This window comes from Nansenia antarctica, assembly GCF_963989245.1.
Source record: "Nansenia antarctica genome assembly, chromosome: 6".
NCBI classification, from domain to species: domain Eukaryota; kingdom Metazoa; phylum Chordata; class Actinopteri; order Argentiniformes; family Microstomatidae; genus Nansenia; species Nansenia antarctica.
Window position 1 is genome coordinate 40,288,744 of NC_137676.1, and position 21,034 is coordinate 40,309,777.

At 41.6% G+C, this 21,034-nt stretch overlaps 1 protein-coding gene across 1 annotated transcript; it reads left to right on the top strand.

The window, feature by feature from the left end:
* Positions 1-1,418: 1,418 nt before the first annotated feature.
* Positions 1,419-7,529, top strand: LOC308160524 (trypsin-3; the record flags this gene model as incomplete). The annotated part of the gene is made up of 5 exons (XM_080534437.1): positions 1,419-1,473; positions 5,668-5,839; positions 6,541-6,682; positions 6,876-7,139; positions 7,359-7,529. 5 exons carry the CDS (start codon positions 1,419-1,421, stop codon positions 7,527-7,529), a joined length of 804 nt encoding a protein of 267 aa, XP_080390563.1.
* Between the last annotated feature and the right edge of the window lie 13,505 nt (positions 7,530-21,034).

Below are 21,034 nucleotides of genomic sequence, written 5' to 3' on the forward strand. Positions count from 1 at the left end.
ATTGTATGAGTTATAGTGTGTTGTTATGTATAATATACGTTCTGTATGATTGTATGAGTTATAGTGTGTTGGTATGTATAATATAAGTTCTGTATGATTGTATGAGTTATACTGTGTTGTTCTATGTACTGTATATAAGTGATGTATGATTGTATGAGTTATACTGTGTTGTTCTATGTATATAAGTGATGTATGATTGTATGAGTTACAGTGTGTTGTTAACCTTCCAGGATTTATTTATAGTAAATGTTCACATTTTAGATTAAAATAAATACCAGTAATGAACCGGTAACATAACTACAGTACAGATCATGTTTGAACTGGACTCTCTACATTGGACCATTCAGTAAGAGTGCATGAGGGAAATGACAGGTTGTAAATGTGATTTTGTGATCTTTATTTGGCTCAAAAACAGTCATGACATGGAGTGTAGTGAGCAGAAGTACAGTACCACTAATCTAAATAACACATAAGCTGTGACTTACATAGTGATCACGTGCATTTCGCTGTAAATCAATCTCTCTGCCAGGTGAGTGCAGTTCAATGGTCAGGACACTGAGGTTGTGATATATTGATTATTTATGCAGATAATGGCTGGATGGTGTGGGGAAGATAATAGTGCAGTGTGGTGTCGGTGTGATGACACCATTGGAGAGGAGGAGCGGGTCATGTGGAAAAAAGGCTGTGGTCAGCACCCAGGGGATGAGCTGCAGAGCTGCAGAGAGGAGCTAGTGAGCAGTGTTACTGGAATCAGGCACAGAGAGGGCCAATTGGCAGCGCAGTTCAGGAAGTCCACCCTGGGAGGCTGGCACTGATCAGACCTGTCACCGGTGGGCTCCATGATGCCCTGGGACAGTTGTGAGCCTGAGACAGTCAGTCAAACTCACTGGGGACATCAATGAGGAAGTACAATCATGTGAATACCTGAGGAGACTCACAGTCTCACACCATCTTTTTTCTAAAGTATGAAGTCTGTCCATTTATTAGACACATTGGTAGCACTATATAGCTGAGCCATAAACTCAATGATACCCAGTGGTGATCATATAGGGAGGTCAGACATTGCATTAGGTACAATAAGATCATAAAGTCTGTACATTCACTGGTCAATAACATTGATCAATTACAGGCATTGTGCATTCTTTTTTGTTGTTTGAATCACGTGGGCTTATAAACCATAGAGTATGGTATTACAGTTAATAAGGCCAGCAAAGAATCAGAAGGTCACAAGAGAGGTTAGGGAAGGGACTTCAATTATATATTGTTCCAGGGAAGGCATGGTGGCCATGGATACGGAAATAGGAACTAAGAAACCTGAGAATGCTGGTGCGATCTCTGCCTTCCCCTTAAGATAAGAGTAAGTACTGTAGCACAGGTAAAGTCTTACTCATTTGTAAAGTCATACTCATTGTCTCACCATGGACCTGCCTTCTGTTTTACTGTGTATACTGCTGGAACTCTTAACTGTATGCTGTAAGTAAATGTTTTTGTTGGTGGTTCATTGAGTCATGTACAGTGCTATGGCTCTGTGTGCAGGAGCAGTCCATGGAATTCTGATTTTAGTTTTGAATTTGTAAAATTGACAAAGAGACAGAGATGATTTTCAGTAGAATGCTCTTTATTATCAACATAACACTAAGGCAGATACCTAGCATATTTATACTTGACTCTACTACATGACTCTCACTAGGTTGTATGCCTGTGTGCTGTAACTGTTTCAACCCTCTTGAGACTCATTTTCTGCTCTTTCATTTTCTTCTAGAGATGAGTCTTGTTGTGTTTGATAAGTTTGAATAAGGAGTAATATAACATCTGATCTTTTGAGGATTAAGAAATATAATCACTCAGACAGTTAGAGCTGAGGTCCAAAGTGGGTAAACTAACTTACTGATAATGTCAGACTTGCCTTCACCTGAAAAGTTATGATGTTTGAGAAAGCAATTAATGACATATATATTAATATATATAATTAATAATATATTAATGACATGTAGCTCTCAAAATAGTATAACTAACTTCTAACTTCTCTTATTACTTCTTTAACACTCAATGATTAGTTTAACTATACAGTATCCAATGACACCTATTGATGATATAATGAAACTGCTGTGCTCTCCGTTCCGTACAAGTGTAAGGTGCTTTTCAACTATATTTTGGCATTATAAGAAAGCTAAGCGGAACCAACTGATCACATTGCTCATCATGCAGTGAAACTTACGAATGTTTTATTTATATATGTATTTATTGTGCTTAAAACATAGATTGTGATATGTTTGATTGACTGGAGGTAGTGTTTAAGGATGTTACTACCTGTCATTCTTGTGCTTATTGCATATCACTTTTACTTACTTAAAAAAAAAAAAAGTTCAGATCAAATCAAGTTTCAAGTTTCAAGTTTCAGGTTTCAAGTTTCAAGTTTATTGTTAAATCCCGTTATACAAGTATAAGCGAGTAAGATTCTTAGGCTTCAGTTCCTCGTCATTGCAGCAACAAGAGAAATAAAGTGGCGGTAGATATAAAAGACAAATAAGGCAATAAGGCAGAATAAATAAAGTGGAGATAGTTATAAGAGACAAGTGAGACAATTAGGACAAGTGACAACAGTTGTAAATCAGTTTGAAGAAAGGTGTTTCAGTTATTTTTTATTATTATTAATATTATTGTCCATTACATAACATCAAATACCATATCACAATAAGCCTTTGATAAGCATCTTGGATGGGTGATTCTTAGTCTGTACTCAGCCACTGACTTTCAACATAGAGCACAGTTGATGGGACAATATAATAATAATAATAATATCATAATTATTAAATTATTATTAAATAAACCTTTATTTGTATAGCACTTTTCCTGCAAACGTTGAAAACTATCATCCTAATCACTCTACAAAATTGATCTGAGTGGCCAAAAAGGCTCCCTTAATGCTAATAATAATTTTTTTAAATCACATCCATTATTGTGTTTGACAACAATGAATTCAAGTGATAGAGCAAAGAAAGTGGCTGGAAATGTGTTTATTTGGTTTTGCTACAAAACATTACGTAAGTGCAATTCCAACACATGCAATGCAGCTTCTGCACAATCCCTCGTGTGAAGAATAGTGGTAGCTGCATCATGTTATGGGTGTGCTTGTCACCAGCAGGGGCTGAGGAGTTTGTCAAGATCAAGAGAAAATAATGCAATTTGCTGAGTTGGTAGTGACAGCCTAATCCACACAGTGTGGAATTGATTCCTATGCAAATCAGAGACCCTATACAAACAAAAACTTTCGTTCCGAAATCACATGAACTGTTATCCTTACACACAGGTGGACTCTATTTAACTTATTGAGTAGCTTGTTGAAGAATGTTTATATTTGAGCAAATTTTTGTGTCATATGGGGTGGTGAATACTTATTGGCTGTGTTCCAAAATGTGTTCTTGCCTCTCTATCTACAGTAGAGCGTGTACCATACTTGACTCAAGACATTTCACCTTTTCATTTTAAATTAATTTGTAAACATTTCCCAAAAATCTGTCACATTGACATTACAAGGTATTTTGTGTAGATCAGTGACAAAGAACTGTCAATTACATCTATTTTAGAGTCTGGTTGCAACACAGCAACGTTTTCATACACATGAATACATACTGAAGGCACTTTTCCTTTGTTTATTGAAGATTTGCCTTTTTTATACAGAAGTACATCAAGATACAATTTAAACGTGCGATACACCCACAAAAACCCCCACCCATTCACCCACCCCTTTCCCTTTACTGGTTAAGAGCAAAGTAAGATAGTAGTAACAACAACAAAAATATATATACAAAATAAATAAATAAAATACTGAACGCAGTTATCTTCGAAAACATACAGATATGAATGCAATGATAATATGCTATGTGCCAAAGGATATGCTTACAGGACACATCCCAAAACATAGACACATAAGAAATGTATTAGAAAGAAAAAAATATAAATAAAGGGTACAATATTCAACAACATACAGTATAACAACCATTCAACATAGTTTGAACTGCAACCACTATAGATCAAACTGCAACCACTTCTTGTCCAGATATAATCCCTACAACCATTTCTTGTCTAGGTATGATTCCTCAATCATCTAAGTCAGATGTTTCCATAAAATCAATCAAGTTACGCCATATTCCCTCAAATATGTCAGGTCTCTGCTTCAGATTGTACATGATTTTCTCACTGGGAATACAAATAGAAGTTAGTTTGTTGAGCCAAAGAGAGGGTGGTGGCGGGTGCTCATTTTTCCACTTAAGGGCTATGCATTTATTGGCATGTTGTCAGAGCTATTCTTATGAATCTATATTCATAGTCTTATTGTCTTATTGTTATATAGTCTTATTGTTACACTGTTCTGGTAATAGTGATGTATCGCCTAATAGTGCTAACCTTGGTTCTGCTGGGATGTTTATTTTAGTTATCGTGGACATCTTTCTCAATATTTCCCAGAAGTATGAACAAGACCAGAACATGTGGAGAAGTGAGCCCACTTCAGATTTACACCTTGGGCAATATTGAGAGATCGTTTACTGTTGATGGTCACCTCAAAGAACCCCTGGTTTTGTCCCCCTAAGGTCCTGGGAGATCCAGTGCACCTGGGAGATCCAGTGCACCTGGGAGATCCAGTGCACTTGCATAATGCTTTCAGTTCCACCAGTGTGTGTTTCACATACTAGAAAGAGGTACAGTCAGTAGCAGGTGATATTGTATACGGTTACCTTTTCGCACGAACCAAGTGTCTAATTATAGCGTGGGATCAATATCTGAGAATGTAATAGAGCATTGGCTTTCATCCCTCAGGTCCTCAGGAGAGTCTGCGAGAGCTCTCAATCCCTTTCGGCCCAAGTCTGAGTTTTGTCTATGCCAGCAGTTCTCAACCCTAGGGTCAAGACCCCATGTGGGGCAGCGTGATTTAAATTGGGGCCCCCTGAGATCAAATCAAATCAAATGTGTATTTGGTATGAAGGCAAACAATGCCTGTGTATAGCACTTGTAGTCTATCTTGCAGTGTTTTGCAATCAAGTTGTTGGCGTTACAGGAAATTATTGATGTCAATAATGAGTCATGAGACCAAAAGGTTTGGGAAGCCATGGTCTACACAAACTGCATACAATACATGACTAAACATACAGGCAGCATAACATAATATGAGATGATTGAAGCTGCTGATGGAGCATTTAATGGAGATGGAATCTACAGAGATCAATCAATCAATCAATCGTACTTTATTAATAGCACATTTTGTACAAAAAGCTCAGTTCAATGCACTTTAGTAAAAGAATGGATAAAACAGGGGTAGTTATAGAAAAAAAAGGTACAAAAACAAGGAAACAACACAAGGGAAACAGAGAATGCCAGAGAAACTAAATTGAGGCCATGTCTCATCCAAAAGCCTGTGTTAACACTCACAGAGCATATGGTCCTTTACGATGAAATGTGATTGATACGGACCGTTATGCTGCACACTCCTGAGATTGGATTTGATTGGTCTGTAAAACATGGCAGAGCATCTGTGTCATCAAACCTGTTGATGGTGTCTTTCTTTATGAGTTGTGTGCCGCTGCAGTAATTGTTATCGCACTGTTGTTTTATGAGCCCTGTACAATATAGTGTAACATCCTTATGTGTTCTGTTGTTTCTCTACCACAGGTCTGGAGCTACCGTCCAATTTACGTAGAGTACGTATAGTGGGAGGATATCCTCCTCTGCCCTACTCCATAAAGTATATTGTCTCAATACAGAGCAGCAGAGGACAGCACTTATGTGGAGGCTCCTTGATAAACAAAAACTGGGTGCTTACAGCGGCACACTGTGATAAAGGGTAAGCTGACTACTGTTTATTGTAATATTGATGGGAAATTGTCTGGCTACATTGGCCTTGAAACTAAAAAGAATAGGGGTCAACATCATGACGTAGGGCGACCTCAACTTGATATGCATAATATGCGTGTGTATGTTGGAAGTTCAGCAGGTTCAAAAGAGACTGTGGAGGGATATCAGATCGTCAATTCGGAGGCTTATCAAGGCTGAGAGCAAGTGCAGGAAAGTGATACAGGCACCAGGCTCACAATAAAGGGCATTGTGCCCTTTTTTGTGATTCTATGGCACAGGAATCCAACAAAAACATTTGAGGGCCTGGAGGCTAATTGATGTGCGTACAGTATACAGACACCAAAACACAGATGCTGTGGTCGGAGAGGAAGGGAACTCACACTCAGTACTGACCCAAATGTCAAGATTCATGGCCTTTTCGAGAGGAAGTTGTGCAACACTTGAAGTGATTTTGATGAAAGGAATCTACGACAGACTATTGATATACAGTATATACTGTATATATATAATTTTCACGATTATTGAGAGACTAGTGTGGAACTTTTTTGTTGTTGTTGTTGTATTAGACCACATGTACAGTATGATACAGTTTGTGTTGAGGATGACCAGTGTACAGTATGTAGCTGCATCCAATGTTGTTGGATTTGTATGCCTTTGGTAGTATAATAAGTTAGCCTCTCTTGTGCACAGGGTGGAACACATGATGATAGTGGCAGGAGACTACAACCTCAGTATGTACGAGTGGTCAGAAACGTTCCTAATACCCCAGCTCTTGATACCCCACCCACAGTACAACAGCATCACTAACGACGCAGACATAATGCTCATCAAGGTAGGCCTACTGTTGGTAGAGTGGCAGCTGTACTGTATGCTTGTCCTGTACTGTAGTATACTGTACACGCAATGACGATGATAAGCACTACCGTTTATTCAGGTATGTCATTTCCACTTGAGGTTGAGGAGCTCAGTATGTTTCTCCTTGAGGCCAAATCTCATCCAGATGTCCTGTGTCTCACCTTCTCCAGTTGAAAGCCCCAGCGTACCTGAACAACTATGTATCCATCGTCCCAATGCCCCGCCAGGGAGCCTCAGTGGTTGAGGGGAGGATGTGTCGGGTATCTGGGTGGGGGTTCACCAGCCCAAGTGGCGGGCCCGCCTCCACACTAAGGACTGTCAAAGTGCCCATAGTCTCATCAGCCAATTGCAACAGTAGTAACTCCTTCAATGGCAACATCACATCCAACATGCTCTGTGCAGGCTACAGTGCAGGGGGAAAGGATGCGTGTAAGGTAAGATACTGACTAGTAATTTGTGTTAAGACGGGCCATGACATTTTCCTGACCAAATAACCTGACTAGGAATTACTCTAGGTCCTAGTTATTCATATCACTATAGCAAAGAGTTTTTTCCTGTTCAGGTTACATTGTTCAGAATAACTGAATGCCCTGTTGACAGTCTACAGTCTTGAAGGATTGCGTACCCCTAACATTGTGACCTAATTGTTTCAGGGGGATTCTGGGGGACCACTGGTGTGTGAAGGGCGGGTCTATGGTATTGTCTCTTGGGGGAGAGGTTGTGCTGATGGCAAGTATCCGGGAGTCTACACAGCCGTGTCAAAGTTCCGTAGTTGGATAGACCGGACCATAATCAGCTACTATGGAAGGTGCAACAAGCATTAGTGCAACATTGTTCTGGAAACACACGATTGATGTGGAACTTGAAACACTTCTGCAATCCTAACACTCGTCAGTTCGGGTCTCTCAGTTTCACGTGGCTTTTTTTTATTGCTCTAATGTACTGTATTCCCGGTCATTTGTGCACTTACAATATTTTATAATATTTATTAATATCCGTGATAATTTAAACCTTTTGGAGACACCAGATCATTTAACACATTTTCTGACAGCATGGAAGCTACTGTGTACATGTTTATTCCCAGATGATCCAACACAGGCCATATTGCTGCTCCCAATCAATGACATACCACAATAACACAAAAGCAAGATGGAGGACAATTAAAACATATTTTGCCTAATTAGCACAAAAAAACATTAATTTTGTTACAAGTCTACAAGACATGAAATGCCAAGCCAACATGGTCTGATTTGAATGAAGACCAGTGTTATAAAACAAAGCACTTTTGAGAGTTGAGTGAATGCATTGAGTATGACTGAATAGACTGAAATTGTGAGTCTGTTGTTATAAAATTATGAAGTGAACTGTGTGTTTTCTTTTTTATATATAATAAATGCCTACCAATGCAATTCAACTGTCATTGTCATCTTTCAAAAATGTGTATAAACATGGTGTCCTTGATTGCTGGGTAGTAAGCTTGTTTTAGAGGAATTTGAACCATGTGAATGACATCATTACAGAAATAGAATTCAGTGAAACATGCGAGTGCAGGCAGCTCATTAGCAGATGGGGCATCCATCCATCCATCCATCCATCCATCCATCTATTAAAATGTTTTAATGAACACTTTCACTGATGCCGTACCGGTGGCATCCTTGATACGATCCCTATCCTAATAATAAAAAATGACGTTGCTAATTTCAAACCCATACATTTGCATTATGTCAACACAAATTCCTACTAGATCCAGATAAAAGAGCCATTCTCGCTGTGTCTTTTCAACCTTTGCAAAAGCTGATGAATTAGCCCAAGACTGGAGTACCCTTATGAAATACGCAACAGCCAGCCCTCTCGAAAGCCACGTCTGTAATGACTTGGAGTCCCTAACATATCCTTTCCTATAGTACTCTATGGCGGAAGTGTTTTCAGTTTACCACAGCTGTGATTCCAGTAAGGCACAGCCGTTCACTGGAGACAGTCACCACCCTGGAGAAATCAGTACAGACTGTCGCCAGCACACCTGATAGGGCTAGGCGTATCACAACAGAATGAATAGTTGATGGCCTACTTTAGAGACCTCTCCTGTTACACCCACCCAACCTCCTCCTATGTTATGATGGGTGTGTCAGGAGCTGTGTGATTGATGTGTTGCTTGGTCTTCACAGCTCTCCAGTAATGGGTACATAAAGAATGCAACCCATTGTTCCATCGTTAGAACCCGTCTCAAGGGGATGTGGAAAAACATATCACCTGACATAGCTGACCAGAGTTGATCCATATACTGTATGAGGAACATCAAAGGAAACTGGAAAAAGGTTTTAGTTTTAGTGAGTTAGATGTAGTGCAGTATCGATTTTGACAAGGACGTGCATGTTTCCTGGACAATGTTTCCCATGGTAATTTCCTTTGTGTTCGGGAACACAAAGCTTGTTGCATAGCTTTGAAATTAGAAAGGATTCATCTGTCCCAGAAGGTAGGCCATGCTACAACATCCATATTTCCAGAACTGATCTGTGGGGATGAACAATGTTTACATTTGACCTTTTGGAAGAGATCTGCTATAGTGGGGTCAGGATGATGTTCATAAAGCAAATGGAGAATTAAACATGATCATAGAAATTGGCCACGCGTACAGGATCAACTTAAATCACAGTTTGTTGTTTGTTTGATGACAAATCATTATTCTTAGGTAAGGTGATTGGAAGGACTCTGATATTTCATCTAATTTTAATTATGCTGGGAGTTGAACAAGAGTTGTGATTTTGCCATGATCATCATCTCACATCTTATGCAATCATTCCGTGTCCCACCCTTAATTTTCCCAGCCTGCACCCTTTAAAGTTCACCACATGGGGGCATCTGATCATCAAAACATACAGACTCATACGAACTCTTATTCGGATCTGTTAATGAGTAAATCATGAATCGCTAGTTGTTGGCGAGACTGTAAAGGTAAGTCAAGCAAACATGTATGTTCACACCTCTCAGAGAGAGAGCAGAAAACCAGCAGGAAACCAGCAGAAAACCTGCTCCTTTGCCATGCCACTCACAAAGCGCCCTCCTGTATGGTGTTTTTTTGTGTTTCTTTCGTTGTCCTTGAGAGTAAGTAAATAAGTAAATGTCCTTTCAAAGGTCTGTGCAGATCCCAGAGAGAGAGAGAGAGAGAGAGAGAGAGAGAGAGAGAGAGAGAGAGAGAGAGAGAGAGAGAGAGAGAGAGAGAGAGAACAATCATTGAGAAAGCCTATGTTTTTATCACTCTATTCTGCCTGTCTCTCCTCACAGTTGAGGTACTGACATCCCCCTGCTGTCAGGTGACTCAGTGTTTCAGTTGAGTGGAGCACCTGATACCTCACAGGCATGATAGGAGAGAGAGAGAGGGAGAGAGAGAGGTAGAGAGAGAAGGAGAGAGAGAGAGAGAGAGAGAGGGAGAGAGAGAGAGAGAGAGAGAGAGAGAGAGAGAGAGGGAGAGAGAGAGAGAGGGAGAGAGAGAGAGGGAGCAAGAGGGGGGGAGAGAGAGGGAGAGGCTGACCACCATCTCAAGCTCAATCTTAACAAGACCGAGCTCCTCTTCATCCCCGGGAAAGCCTGCCCTCTCCAAAACTTCTCCATCACAGTGGAGAGCTCTACTGTAACCCCCTCCCTGACAGCCAAGAATCTTGGAGTGATCCTGGATAACCGACTATCCTGTGCGGATAACATTGCAGCAACGGCTCGCTCCTGCAGATTCTTCCTCTATAACATCAGAAGGATACGACCATTCCTTACTAGAGAGGCAGCGCAACTCTTGACCCAGGCACTGGTCATCTCCCGCCTGGATTACTGCAACGTACTCCTGGCTGGTCTCCCCGCCTCCGCCATTAGACCTCTGCAGCTCATCCAGAACACTGCTGCACGTCTGGTATTCAACCTCCCCAAATACTCTCATGTCACCCCTCTCCTTCGCACCCTGCACTGGCTCCCGATAGCAGCTCGCATCAGATTCAAGACCCTGGTGCTTGCATATCAGGCAGCTAAAGGGACAGCCCCTGCCTACCTGAAGGAAATGGTAACCCCCCAAACTCCAGCCCGCTCACTCCGCTCCTCCACCTCGGCTGGCCGACTGGCCCCACCACCTCTGCACAGCAGTCGTGCTGCCCGATCACGTCTCTTCACAACACTGGCTCCCCGCTGGTGGAATGAGCTCCCCACGGCTGTCAGAATGACAGAGTCACTACCCATCTTCCGTCGTAGACTGAAGACCCACCTCTTCAGGTTACACCTTAACTGCTCCTCCTGAGACATCTTCTGCCCTCAGCACTACGTCTCCTAAAGACGTCCGCTTTCCCCTCTACTGTGTCCCTAAGAACTTCTATCGCCCCCTTGTACTGTTTCTCTGTTCCTCCAGTATTATTATTTTTTTTTTTTAGAAGAAGGTGGTAGAAGAAGGTTTCTCCTTCTATCAATGGCCTCGGGCCTGAGCTAGATTACTCTTCCTGCCACGAATGGTGGACTGATGATTCACATGCTTAGTATTCAAATGTATTGATTGTAAGTCGCTTTGGAATAAGGCGTCTGCTAAATGGCAAAAATGTAAATGTAAATGTGAGAGGGATATATATATATATCTATATATATATATATATATATATAGAGAGAGAGAGAGAGAGAGAGAGAGAGAGAGAGAGAGAGAGAGAGAGAGAGAGAGAGAGGAGCAAGGGGGGGGGGAGAGAGAGAGCGGGAGAGAGAGAGAGAGAGAGAGAGAGACTGCATTTTTTAGTTGAGTGAAAGTTGAGGCAGTGAAAGTTGAGGCAGTGGAAACGTGACTGGCAATCTTGTGCCCCTCTCTCCACGGAACCAAAAGACCATTCTGACACTCTAATGGACTCTTTATTCTGCTTCTCTTCTCTTTCCAAGCCTTGCGGTGCTAGTGTGCACTTTATTTTCCTTTCTTTCTTTCTTTTAGTTTAATTCTTTGATACTGTGCTAGCCTGGAGGCTCTCTTGAATCTGGGACAGAGCTGTTCAACATATGCCCACAGTAACTGGTCTTCAGAGCAGGCAGAGAACCAGAGCTTCACCAATGAAATTAAGAGAAACATTATCATTATTTTACCGTAGTCTATTCTAATGACAGTGTACTGTATGAGGCCACTACTGTGTCAACCATTCTAGAAATATTCAAAAATAAACCATATTTCTGATTTGTATTACATATTTATCTATTGCATCTATTTATGCCATAAAGTTGAAGCTCCCAGCCATTTGTGTCCAAGAGAGTGTTAGTGCTGTCACATAGTTCAAAACATTTGTGAAGGATTTATTTATTTATTTAGCTTTTTCATCTTAAAGCATAATTGACGACAGCAATTGATGCAGCTGAGCACCTACATCTCGTATCTGCTACTTGCAGATGTGTAGGAGGTTAGATACACCAGATAATGGATAAATTGACTGATTGAATTAAGTCTCCATTATACAAGCCATACCACTCAGAGTCAGTTCTCCTGCCAAGTTACAAACTGAGAGAAAGTGAACCATTAATGCAAGACACAGGTCATAGCTCCTGGTTGAAAAGAACAACATCCTCTGTTAAATACTGTTGTTGTCTCATCTCATAATTTGGGCAGCAGTCTCAAATGTTTACAGCCAGTCAGCACTGAAACCCATTACCACTAAAACGGCCCATTAGTTACCCCTGTTCATTGAGCAAGCTAGCAACATGGCTAAATTGAGATGAATAGCACCAACGCTAAGTCCTGTCAGATCTGGCAGTGAGCACCTGCGAGTGTGCAGATGTACATTAAAGCTCACTGACATTTATAAGAGCTGTAAAACGCTGCAGGATGACAGGGAGTGGAAATGATATGTCCTTTCCAGGGGCAGGAACAGGAGGGACACAGATTTGCACATGATGTAATACAGCTCCACTCTATGTAATTGAGCCGAACCAACAATAAATGTGTTGCCCCTTCACCTCCAAATCAGAAATGGACTATTTTGAAGTTTTATGTGAGGGAACATTTGTCTGTGTGTGTGTGTGTGTGTGTGTGTGTGTGTGTGTGTGTGTGTGTGTGTGTGTGTGTGCGTGTGCGTGTGCGTGTGTGTGTGTGCGTGTGCGTGCGTGCGTGTGCGTGTGCGTGTGCGTGTAAAGGCACACAATCTAAAAGTGGTAAATTATCATCCATTGTAAAATATTATGCAACCTGCTCACCTGGAACTAAAGGCATTTGCAACATCACAGCTAATTAAACTTGCCAAAAAAGAAAGGAAGGAAATGATAGAGGTTCGCTGAAGAAGGGTTACAACTGTATGGAAGATGTCAGGCTCAAACATTTCTTATAGAGGGAGATGAGAGTGAATAGTGTGGAGAAGCAGGATGACAATGATAATTACTCCACAATGTCAATTCTCTTTGGGCATACTTTTGAAATCCCAAGTCACCTCCTCTCTTCTTCTCTCACCCCCAGACAGGGCGGAGACCAGGAAGTGATTAAAGGAGTCATTTGAGGGTGAGTTGCTTAAAACATTCTACTGAAATCATCCTCTTATTACTGTAGGTTTCTGTTGTATCACTCTAAATATAATGAACATGCAATTAGACGATATTAGACGAAGTCACATTTAAAGCCATTCTTTTCCTTTCTTTTGCCTCTCTCATGTCCTGTTCAGAGCTGGGCAGATCTATCAAGTGTCCCCTCAGAGGATTAGCAGAAACTAGAGCACTTTAATCATGTTTCCGTACTTAGGGGCTGCCATCAAAGGGATGAGCTGCTTTGTTCTCTGGTGGAGATATTGCTATTAACAACCCCTTCTCACTGCAGAACTGGTAGGAGCCTGTACCTACACACACTGACCCCACCCCCACAACCAACAACAACACAAAACATCAACACATTTCAGAGAACCCTCTCACTCACAATAGTACATTTCCATTCATAGCTTTCAGAATATACAGGATGTATATTGTGTTTGCTTCTTCCACAAGAAAACAATAACATACACCCTCCTTAAACCCCCAGTAAATGGAAATATACACCCTCCTCTATTGTCAACATCAATATGACACATTCACTATAGAATTTCAAAGATATTAATTTATAATAATTTTAATTATAGATATTGATCTGGAGACCAGAGGTCTATAGTAATGCAGATATCTATAGTAATGCATGCTTCCATTCATAGACTTCAGAATGAACCAAATAACTACTTTACAAATACCCTACTTTTACAGGAAATGATGACGTACATGCTACTCAAACCCTCACTACAGCACACGCTCAGCACACACTCCTCTATTGTCAGCATCAATATGATACATATTCACTGTGGAAAAAGATATTTATCTGGAAACCAGAGGTCTAGTATGCTTCCATTCATAGCCTTCAGAATGACCAGTTCTATAGTTGTCCTACTTCTAGAGGAAATGATGCATGTACCCTCCTCAAACCCAGCAGAGCCCGCAGAGTTCTGCAGGAAATCTCACACAAAATCTTGTCTATTTAATCTAATGCAGTGTGATGAGTTGTTGGGAGTGTTAATTTACCACTTGATAGAATTAAAGCGTCACTCACAACTGAATGTGGGATGGTTGGAGTGACGTGTGTGTGTGTGTGTGTGTGTGTGTGTGTGTGTGTGTGTGTGTGTGTGTGTGTGTGTGTGTGTGTGTGTGCGTGAGTGTAAGTGTGAGGGGGAGAGAGAGTCAGCTAACACCCAAAACAACAAAATGATGTTTTTAACTACTCATGACATAATGACACGCTTGTCATGTTTGGATTCGAATGGCTGTCATTCCAGTGCCTCATATATATATATACACACATCACCTCTCTCCTGTCTATCTACATTTATATTTGAGGAACTCATGCAGTCATGTGTGACAGATAATGTGTGATAGTGGCATACTAGGGCAACCTACTAGGGCAACCTACTAGGGCAACCTACTAGGGCAACCTACTAGGGCAGCATACTAGGGCAACATACTAGGGCAACATACTAGGGCAACATACTAGGGCAACATACTAGGGCAGCATACTAGGGCAGCATACTAGGGCAGCATACTAGGGCAACATACTAGGGCAGCATACTAGGGCAACATACTGGGGCAACATACTAGGGCAACATACTAGGGCAGCATACTAGGGCAGCATACTAGGGCAGCATACTAGGGCAACATACTAGGGCAGCATACTAGGGCAACATACTAGGGCAGCATACTAGGGCAACATACTAGGGCAACATACTAGGGCAACATACTAGGGCAACATACTAGGACAGCATACTAGGGCAACATACTAGGGCAACATACTAGGGCAGCATACTAGGGCAGCATACTAGGTCAGCATACTAGGGCAACATACTAGGGCAACAAACTAGGGCAACATACTAGGGCAACATACTAGGGCAACATACTAGGTCAGCATACTAGGGCAGCATACTAGGGCAACATACTAGGGCAACATACTAGGGCAGCATACTAGGGCAGCATACTAGGGCAGCATACTAGGGCAACATACTAGGGCAGCATACTAGGGCAGCATACTAGGGCAGCATACTAGGGCAACATACTAGGGCAACATACTAGGGCAACATAATATTCTGACCACTACTACTGACTGTCAGTGAGGCTCTTCACATGACTCTAGTGTAGGGGCCACATGACTAGTGTAGGGGCCACTGTATTACATGACTCTAGTGTAGGGGTCACTGTATTACATGACTCCAGTGTAGGGGTCACAGTATTACATGACTCTAGTGTAGGGGTCACTGTATTACATGACTCTAGTGTAGGGGTCACTGTATTACATGACTCTAGTGTAGGGGTCACAGTATTACATGACTCTAGTGTAGGGGTCACAGTATTACATGACTCTAGTGTAGGGGTCACAGTATTACATGACTCTAGTGTAGGGGTCACAGTATTACATGACTCTAGTGTAGGGGTCACAGTATTACATGACTCTAGTGTAGGGGTCACAGTATTACATGACTCTAGTGTAGGGGCCACTGTATTACATTACTCTAGTGTAGGGGTCACTGTATTACATGACTCTAGTGTAGGGGTCACAGTATTACATGACTCTAGTGTAGGGGCCACTGTATTACATTACTCTAGTGTAGGGGTCACTGTATTACATGACTCTAGTGTAGGGGTCACAGTATTACATGACTCTAGTGTAGGGGTCACAGTATTACATGACTCTAGTGTAGGGGTCACAGTATTACATGACTCTAGTGTAGGGGTCACAGTATTACATTACTCCAGTGTAGGGGTCACAGTATTACATGACTCTAGTGTAGGGGCCACTGTATTACATGACTCTAGTGTAGGGGTCACAGTATTACATGACTCTAGTGTAGGGGCCACTGTATTACATGACTCTAGTGTAGGGGTCACTGTATTACATGACTCTAGTGTAGGGGTCACAGTATTACATGACTCTAGTGTAGGGGCCACTGTATTACATTACTCTAGTGTAGGGGTCACTGTATTACATGACTCTAGTGTAGGGGTCACTGTATTACATGACTCTAGTGTAGGGGTCACTGTATTACATGACTCTAGTGTAGGGGTCACTGTATTACATGACTCTAGTGTAGGGGTCACTGTATTACATGACTCCAGTGTAGGGGTCACTGTATTACATGACTCTAGTGTAGGGGCCACTGTATTACATGACTCTAGTGTAGGGGTCACTGTATTACATGACTCTAGTGTAGGGGTCACTGTATTACATGACTCTAGTGTAGGGGTCACTGTATTACATGACTCTAGTGTAGGGGCCACTGTATTACATGACTCTAGTGTAGGGGTCACAGTATTACATGACTCTAGTGTAGGGGCCACTGTATTACATGACTCTAGTGTAGGGGTCACAGTATTACATGACTCTAGTGTAGGGGTCACTGTATTACATGACTCTGTATTACATCAGTTGACTATGCATTACATAGTCAACTGATTGAAGCAAGGAAGAACATTGTGCACACAATGTATCAAACTTAAAAAAAGAGCAATTTATCTCTATCCACTCTGAATCTTAACTGTTTAACATTAAAATAGTGTCCCTCAGGATAGGCCACAATCACACTTCCATCAAAAACTTGTTGTGAAAAGACAAACAAGAAACTCTTGAGACTGTCAAACACGACGGTGAGAGGTTTTGACACTGGCTGGTGGGTGTGCAGTGAATTGGCTCTCTATTGTTTTTGAACATGAGTCACTCAAACAGAATCTTCAATAGACACGGCAAACATGTCTGAATCTTCAATAGACATGGCAAACATGTCTGAATCTTCAATAGAGTTAAATAGACATGGCAAACATGTCTGAATCTTCAATAGAGCGCTCAAACGAAAGGCTACTGAAACACTATTTCTTCAAATGCCTGGCTAGGAAATACTGGCATCTGTTTTAGATCACACAGAGATTCTGTGGTATATTTTGACACACATACACACATATGAGTTGTCTTTTACACGCATTCATCCCTGTGGGGGTTACACCTTGTCGCATTCCTAGGGGGGTTTTACGATCCTTTGTCTTAAAGCTCGCATGGTCATTTCAAGATGGCTTCCTGTACCAGTGGCCTGCCCACTGACCCTTAACTTCAATGACATCATATGTGGGTCTGACCTTTTTCACACCTTGAAGTAATGTGATAGGCTGTATAGGACCTGGTCAGAAACTGGTATTTGCATACTATTGGGGTATTTCATGTGGGGACAAAGGAAAAAACGGTCTCTCTCCACTCTACACCAGCTGCCTTTCTCATTGATCAGCTCATCAGCACCAACGACCAGCTTTCTTCTACTGTAACTCTGTAAACTGTAACTTTGTTTAATAAATAGTCTTAGAATTCAGACGTTTTACTTGTGATCTATTCCAAACAAGTTATTTAAGTTAAGAAACAACAATTCACCACACTGTTTTAACTTGTTGTGAAATTCTTCTACTTTGACTATCTCAACATGCACTATAGATGACTCAAACTACTGAAGGAGTGAGATTTAGATGATCACTATTGTGTGATTGATTGATGGATTATTCAGATATAGATTCAAACCCATCTCCGCCTACTACGCAATACAATCTGTAAACGTTGTAAACCACAAAACCACAAAACAAATATAAAATAGCCGGATCTGCTTAACCTGCAGTCTGATTCGGCTGAACATGGAGTGGATACACTCATCCCAGTGACAGAGTCCTTCTGTGTGTGGAGTGGTAGAAGTTCAGCCTCTCAGCAGCTGTCCTACTGACTCTGTTCACAGTGCTAGTGATTGAACAGAACAGTTATTTCACCTCTGTGGCCTAAAGCAGACAGGGAACACTTCCAGCTGGAGATGGCTGACAGATTGCATCTCATCTCATCTGTATGCAGAAGGCAGCTGGGGATACTGCTGTCATTCCTTCTCACCACCAGCCAGTGATTACCAATAGGGAAGAGGAGGAGGGCCACGATCAATATGAAAGAAAAAACGACCAGGTATCGGGATGCACTGGTCTGATCTAAACAACTCGAGATTACCTCCCATCCAATTCCAAACCGACCTAGGGAGAGATGAGGCCGCAGGGCCCGGAGTGATGCCGAGCCGTTATTTGATGGAGTGTCAGTGGGAGGTGGAACAGGAAGAGAACAATCTCGTGAGGCAGACAGTGCACCTTGTGTGACCTGAGGAACCAAGACAGAGGATGCCTGCTGTCAGAGGAAGTTTTGTGAAGCTTCCGTTGTAAAAAATACACAGTTTACATAGCAGCTCTGATAGCTGGTTGTATTCACAACTGTACTGTAGCTATTTGAAGTGGCCAGACAGGTTGGACAATGAATTCCCTGCATTCACAGCATAAACATTTACTAAACAATCATCAAGTCATGTTTAGTTTTTTTAGAACATGATGTATACTGTAAGTGTTGTGAAACAGTTCTAGCTGAAACAATGGTAACAGAACTGTTTGATGAGATCCAATAATGAAATTCCTTGTTATGTTTTGGCTTTACATTGAACATGAACACACTTTGTAACCTCACGTGAAAGGTTGTTTGCCGAATATCCGGTGCAATGAGTTTCATAACCCTCCAACACGCCACGCCGTATGGACAGATCTATTGCCAAGCATAGCTAGCCAATCTTTTATTCATTCGTGGTTTGGGGCTCTCGTACATTAATCATTATTCAGCCATCAGCCCAACTGTCACCCTTATGTCCCCAGCGGCCAGCCGTACCACTACCAACCTAAATATTGCTATGCACATTTCTCTCAACCCATTAAATAGGTGGAATTTCATCACTAGTGCTGCATTGTTGTGTTTTGTCTGCAAGTCTTTGGTGGCGGGGGGTGGGGAGGGGGGGGGTGAGTTGAGGAATGTCATCAGACAAGTACAGTGGAGATAAACAATCAAACCAATACTCATGCAGAATCCCATTCCCGCCAGCTTCATAGAGGAGAATGACAGTGCTTGACATGGGTTGATATTCAGATATTGTCCAATAGAGACAATTGTTGGAGGGACATGATGAGGGTGACGACAAGTGCACTGGCAGCATGGCCGAGAGTGCCCCTACATCGCCGAGCTAATGACATCATTAGTGCCTGACACTAATTAGGATTAACGAGCTCTCTCAGGGGGACAGGACATCCGCTACTCTTAAATCTGCAACACTCTCTGACTGCCTACATTATTCAAAGTGTGATACCTGAGAAACAGATATCTGGCGGGTGGGGAGTTTACTACACTGTGGTCCGAGTCACTTCAGTTTCAATTGAGTAAATTCAGGGTGAATTTGAAGGCCAATTAAAAGAAAAACTGTCAATTTTCGATTCAGGAATTGAATTTCAATTCTTCCCCCAAGTTTGAGACTAAACCTGAATTGACCCCAAACCTGGTCCGCACAGATACAAACTAGTGTATTCCTAGGTGTCTGTTCACTCAGACATCTGGTGTCAATACTCTATGTGACAGCTACTATTGTATCCACCCATCCTACAGTAAGGACCTTCTAGCGAGCTGGCGGGGATGAGGAGCAAGTTCAGCCACAGATTTGTTCTCCCCCGTCAAAGTACAAAAAGATTTGGACAGTCCTTTGTTCCAGCTGCACTCCGACTCTACAACCAGGCCCTGCAGGGTGGGGGAGACCTGGAGCTGGAACTTTGGAACTTGGAACCTTTTACTTATTGAGCCTGCACTGTTTTATTTATTTATTTATTGAATGTTTTCTGTCTGCCCTAACCAAGCTGTTTGACAACCAAATTTCCCCATTGGGGACAATAAAGGTTTTCATCATCGTAAGCTATGGAGTCCTATTCAGAAAAGCTTCAAGAATCTCTTATATGCTTATATGTGGTGGCCAAGAACAAACGATGCACACTCCATGGCTCATTTAACCTGAAACAGTCAGCGTTAGTGACTCCCAGTACTAGGAAATATATTTCTGAGAACCAACAAGTGGTCAGCAAACCAGTGAATCATCCAGTGTGACCAATGACAGGTTGATTTATCCCGGGCTCTAGTCACCGAGCGGTACTTTCTCTCTCATTTTTTAATCTGAAAAGCTGTCGGTAGGCAGAGGCAAGGTTCTTTAAAAGTGTGCTGACTAATATAAACTAGGTGGAACTCTGCTGGTTCAGCTCAAAGTCTCTGGTGAATAGACTTGAAAGCAAGGCTGATGCCAACAATCAAGATATTCTCTCTTACAATCTAAATGTGTGGAAAAGAAGAGCAGAATATCATGTGAATTGCTTAAATATAAAACATTCTGTAAGCCTGAGGGTCTCTATTAACGATAGAGAGTAAGGTAAAATAAAGATAATGTAGTGGTTTTATATCATGTTATACTGAGAAATGTAAGTCTCTCTACAGTTTGGTGAATCTAGCACTCAAGGAAGGCCCATTTCCTTCCTGTAAGGGATGGTCCAAGATCTATGGCGCAGTGAATAATTCTGACTATGGACAGGGCCCATAACTAAAATATTTGTATAATATGATTGGTTCCCAAGAATAGTGACCTCATGATCAGGGACAGGTCTATAAATATGAGGCGCACCCATCGTTGGGGGCTTCCTACTTGCTTCTTGCTTTGGGCTATTGCTTCTTGCTTATTGGTCTGCTCATTTCTCTCTGTGCTCATGTAACTTGGCTTAATAAAAGGCCTCTTTGGAGACAATTGATCTAAGCTCTTTGTGCTTTGTAAGTTCTACTAAATCTATTAAGAATCAATTATATCCACGACAATAACATAAATGCACATTATATAAAGGTAGTTTGCTGACAAACCTTAGACCTATTGAAAGGTCTGTTTTAGCTTGCACCCCCATTGTAATCTGCATTTTGCAAATTGACTGCAAGGTT